The sequence below is a fragment of the Microtus pennsylvanicus genome, chromosome 19, assembly GCF_037038515.1.
Source record: "Microtus pennsylvanicus isolate mMicPen1 chromosome 19, mMicPen1.hap1, whole genome shotgun sequence".
NCBI classification, from domain to species: domain Eukaryota; kingdom Metazoa; phylum Chordata; class Mammalia; order Rodentia; family Cricetidae; genus Microtus; species Microtus pennsylvanicus.
The window spans coordinates 35,572,994-35,576,215 of record NC_134597.1 but is presented as its reverse complement, the minus strand read 5'-3'; the positions used below and the strand labels follow the sequence as shown (position 1 = coordinate 35,576,215).

Genomic DNA, 3,222 nt, shown 5'->3' with positions numbered 1-3,222 from the left:
AAAATGTCTTTTACATATAAATGAAAGACTAACCAGAACATGATTTTCTCAAAGGAGGCTGTTGGTAGGTGAACGTACCTATGTAGAGCACTTTTGCTGTACCCACCTTTATCCATGAATTATCTTACTCAGAAACATTGCTTCAGGATGCTGTTGGAAGACCCTGGTTTTTGTGAAGTACTGAACCAGAGCTGTTGAAAGGAGCGTCCCTCAAACTGAGGCTGGCAGAGATTGACTTCAGCTCTTAGCAGCCTCTCCTTCTCTTCCACAGTCTTTCCTCTCCAAGTTCCTCTTCCCACATCATCCCTGCCCAGACCTGTTTGCTCTCATCCACAGGCTCCTGAACATGCCCATTTTCTTTTTATCAGTAGAAGCTTCTGCTACCTCTTCCCAGAGGACACAGGACATGAGCATTTCCCTGAATCTGTTTCCTCTCCTGCAGCCAGCAGCTCCTGGCCTAATTAGAAGAGGAGGCAGAGAGCCTTTTATCCAAGGACCCTAAACAAAGCACATGAAGGGAGTGAAGAATGAAGTTACCTGCAAATTCAAAGTCACAGGGAAGCCACAATGGAGCTTCTCAGTTTCCTTCCTGCTTCTTTAGGTGCCTGAAAACAAGGGGGTACCATTTCTTCAGAACATGCCCAGAGAGGGATTATTCATGTTAGCATCTTGTCAGGATTCATGGTGACGTACTATCAATTCCAAGTCAACTTCCTGATTCTTTTTTGATGTGTTAGTACATATATAGTAGATGTGCAACTTGTTGTGAGCATCTTCTACTTGGAAAAGGTTTTCCCCCTTTATTCCATAGAAATTGGAATGAAATCTAATTTATCTTTACTATAATAACAAATAAGAAGGCAACAGTCATGTAAATAAAAAGGTACTACTGAAGAAAAAAAAATCAAACAGTGAGTTTTTACAATTACCAGGTAACATATTTGGATAAGTGGAGATGTGTGTGTATGTGATTTGCTTTTCTCATTTGCTATTTCTAGGTGTAATGTACTCTGTCACATGAATCTGAGAAGCAAGGAGCGCAGAATTATTTGTCTTTGTTTTTGCTGTCAATCTCAGGTTTTATCTGGGAGCTCCCCAAGCTTCCTATGAACAGCAGTATTTTCTTTGTTTACCTCAGTAATTTTTATTTACAAAGTATGCAACAGAAGAGCTATTCAAGTTCTCACTTTGTAAACAATCCTTTGAAACAATGCTGCCAATGCCATCAGAAGAGTGGCAAGGAAGAGGAACACTTTCTTTCGCCACAGCCACTCCCATGTAACCCACCCTTTCCCCATTACTTTCTCCAAGGTAGCCTGGACTACATAAAACCTGGGGGTGGTCCCCCCCATTGCCAGTGAATTGGTTAATAAGCATAATAGACATTTTATCTGGCCTTTCAGCTCACTTGACACTTGCCCCTCCATTTTCTGTTTTCCTCTCTTCTTTCTTCATCCCCTCACATTTGGAAACATAAATCATCCAATTGACTGTATATGTTTTCATCTTCCACCTTCTACTTCACCTTTGAATCCAGAGAAACTCCTTGTGTTACTGCTCTTTACATACTCTCACTTTTCCATCTCCCTCTCTGGAAACTTCTGGAAGTTGGAGGCCACTCTATCACTCCACTAGTAAGAAGCATGGCCTCCACTGTGTCAAACCCAAAGCCTCCTTCTTCATGTTTCACTCCTTTAGGAAAACCTAACATCTTACATTTTATTAGCTGTGGTCAGCTGTTCTTTCCTATATTCCTTTCTCTGCCAGAATTCTGGTTTCCCCTCTCCCTTTGGGCCTGGATGCTATGCCTGATAGCAGTCCTCTTTGTACTCTGTGGGGTTATCAGGGCGTCAAATGTAGACTGGCTGACCAGATCCTTTTCCATCTAGACCAAGATATCTTCAAGGACCAAAGGGTGTTCAATAAATAATAGACAGCAAGCAATCAGAGCTTCTCCTGGCTAAACTGAGATCTTCCAAGGCTTAAGAATTTGTGGAGAGCAGAGAAGAGTTTGGGGCCAGAGATGAATAAATCTGTGTCAAGAAACTTTTTCTTTTAAATCAATCTTCATGTTGTTTAGTTACTTCTTAGATTCTCAGGTTAACCCAACTTCAAACTCAAGTAAGAATCCAGTTACCCTAAGAGTAGTTAGTGACAGAGCAGGTTTTGTGTGTGGGAAGAGTGAATGAGGAGGTCTGAGAGAGCAGGGCAGAACCGGTTGAGCCAGTTATAACACTCCCTGGGTTCCATTCACCACATCTACTTTTTCAAATAAAGGTGGACATGAAGTTGAAACCTTCTCCAGGCTCTTCTCAGTCCTGGATTTTTCAGGATCAGATGCACCGAATGACCAGCTGGGTAGGCAGTCATGATAAAGTTGCACAAACTATTCCAGAAGCTGTAGGCATCAATGATGTTTGACATGGAAACAAATAGAGCCAGTGCATTGATAATGTAGAGGATGAGAGCGTAGGTAGTTGACTTGATGGCACCCAAGTGAGCCTCCATGCTGGAGTCTCTGGATCCTGTGGTGCTGTTTTCCATGTGCAGGGTATGCCTCTTGAGTGAGGCAATCAGCAGAGTGGCTGCCAAGATGAACATGGTCAAAGGAATGAAGATCCCCACATAATATAAAAAAGCCAGGTTGACCACATTGGTCTCAGAGTAGTATTTCTTCTTCGTGGAGTTGGAGGAAGGAATGGGAACAGAATTGTTCACATACACATTGAAGACGTCTTTAGAGAAGAAGGAGCTCAAGCAAATGGAAACCAATACTGACAGACTCATGAGCTGAGGCATCAGCCCTATGATCTTCCGCTTCATCATGAGGAACAAAGGGTTAGTGAAGTTTGCAATTTTAAGGCAATAGAAGACATTGAGCCAGGCAGCAAACCAGAGGTTACAATAGCTCAGAAACACAGTGCTAGCTTTGAAGAATTTATACACGACATTTTGGTTATAAATGCTCCTGAAGAATAGACTAAAAGTTAGCCCTACCATTAGCCAAATCTGTAGCAAGAGCCTGGAAAAACTCAGCATCAACATAAGGTGGTCACCGGTGGGGAATCTTTTGCTCCTGACCCATTCGGTCCCATAGATGATGGTGATAAAGCCATTGCCAATGATACCAATGCTAGAGAATATTGTAGAGATCAAAAAAGTGAAATAGACTTTATACCTGGAAGAATTATTGTCAGTAGAATCTATGATTACTCTCGCCAT

General features: G+C 42.1%; 1 protein-coding gene across 1 annotated transcript; it reads right to left on the bottom strand.

Moving 5' to 3' along the window:
- Positions 1–2,259: 2,259 nt before the first annotated feature.
- On the bottom strand, positions 2,260–3,222 carry Tas2r40 (taste 2 receptor member 40). The gene has a single exon (XM_075953836.1). It carries the CDS (start codon positions 3,220–3,222, stop codon positions 2,260–2,262), a length of 963 nt encoding a protein of 320 aa, XP_075809951.1.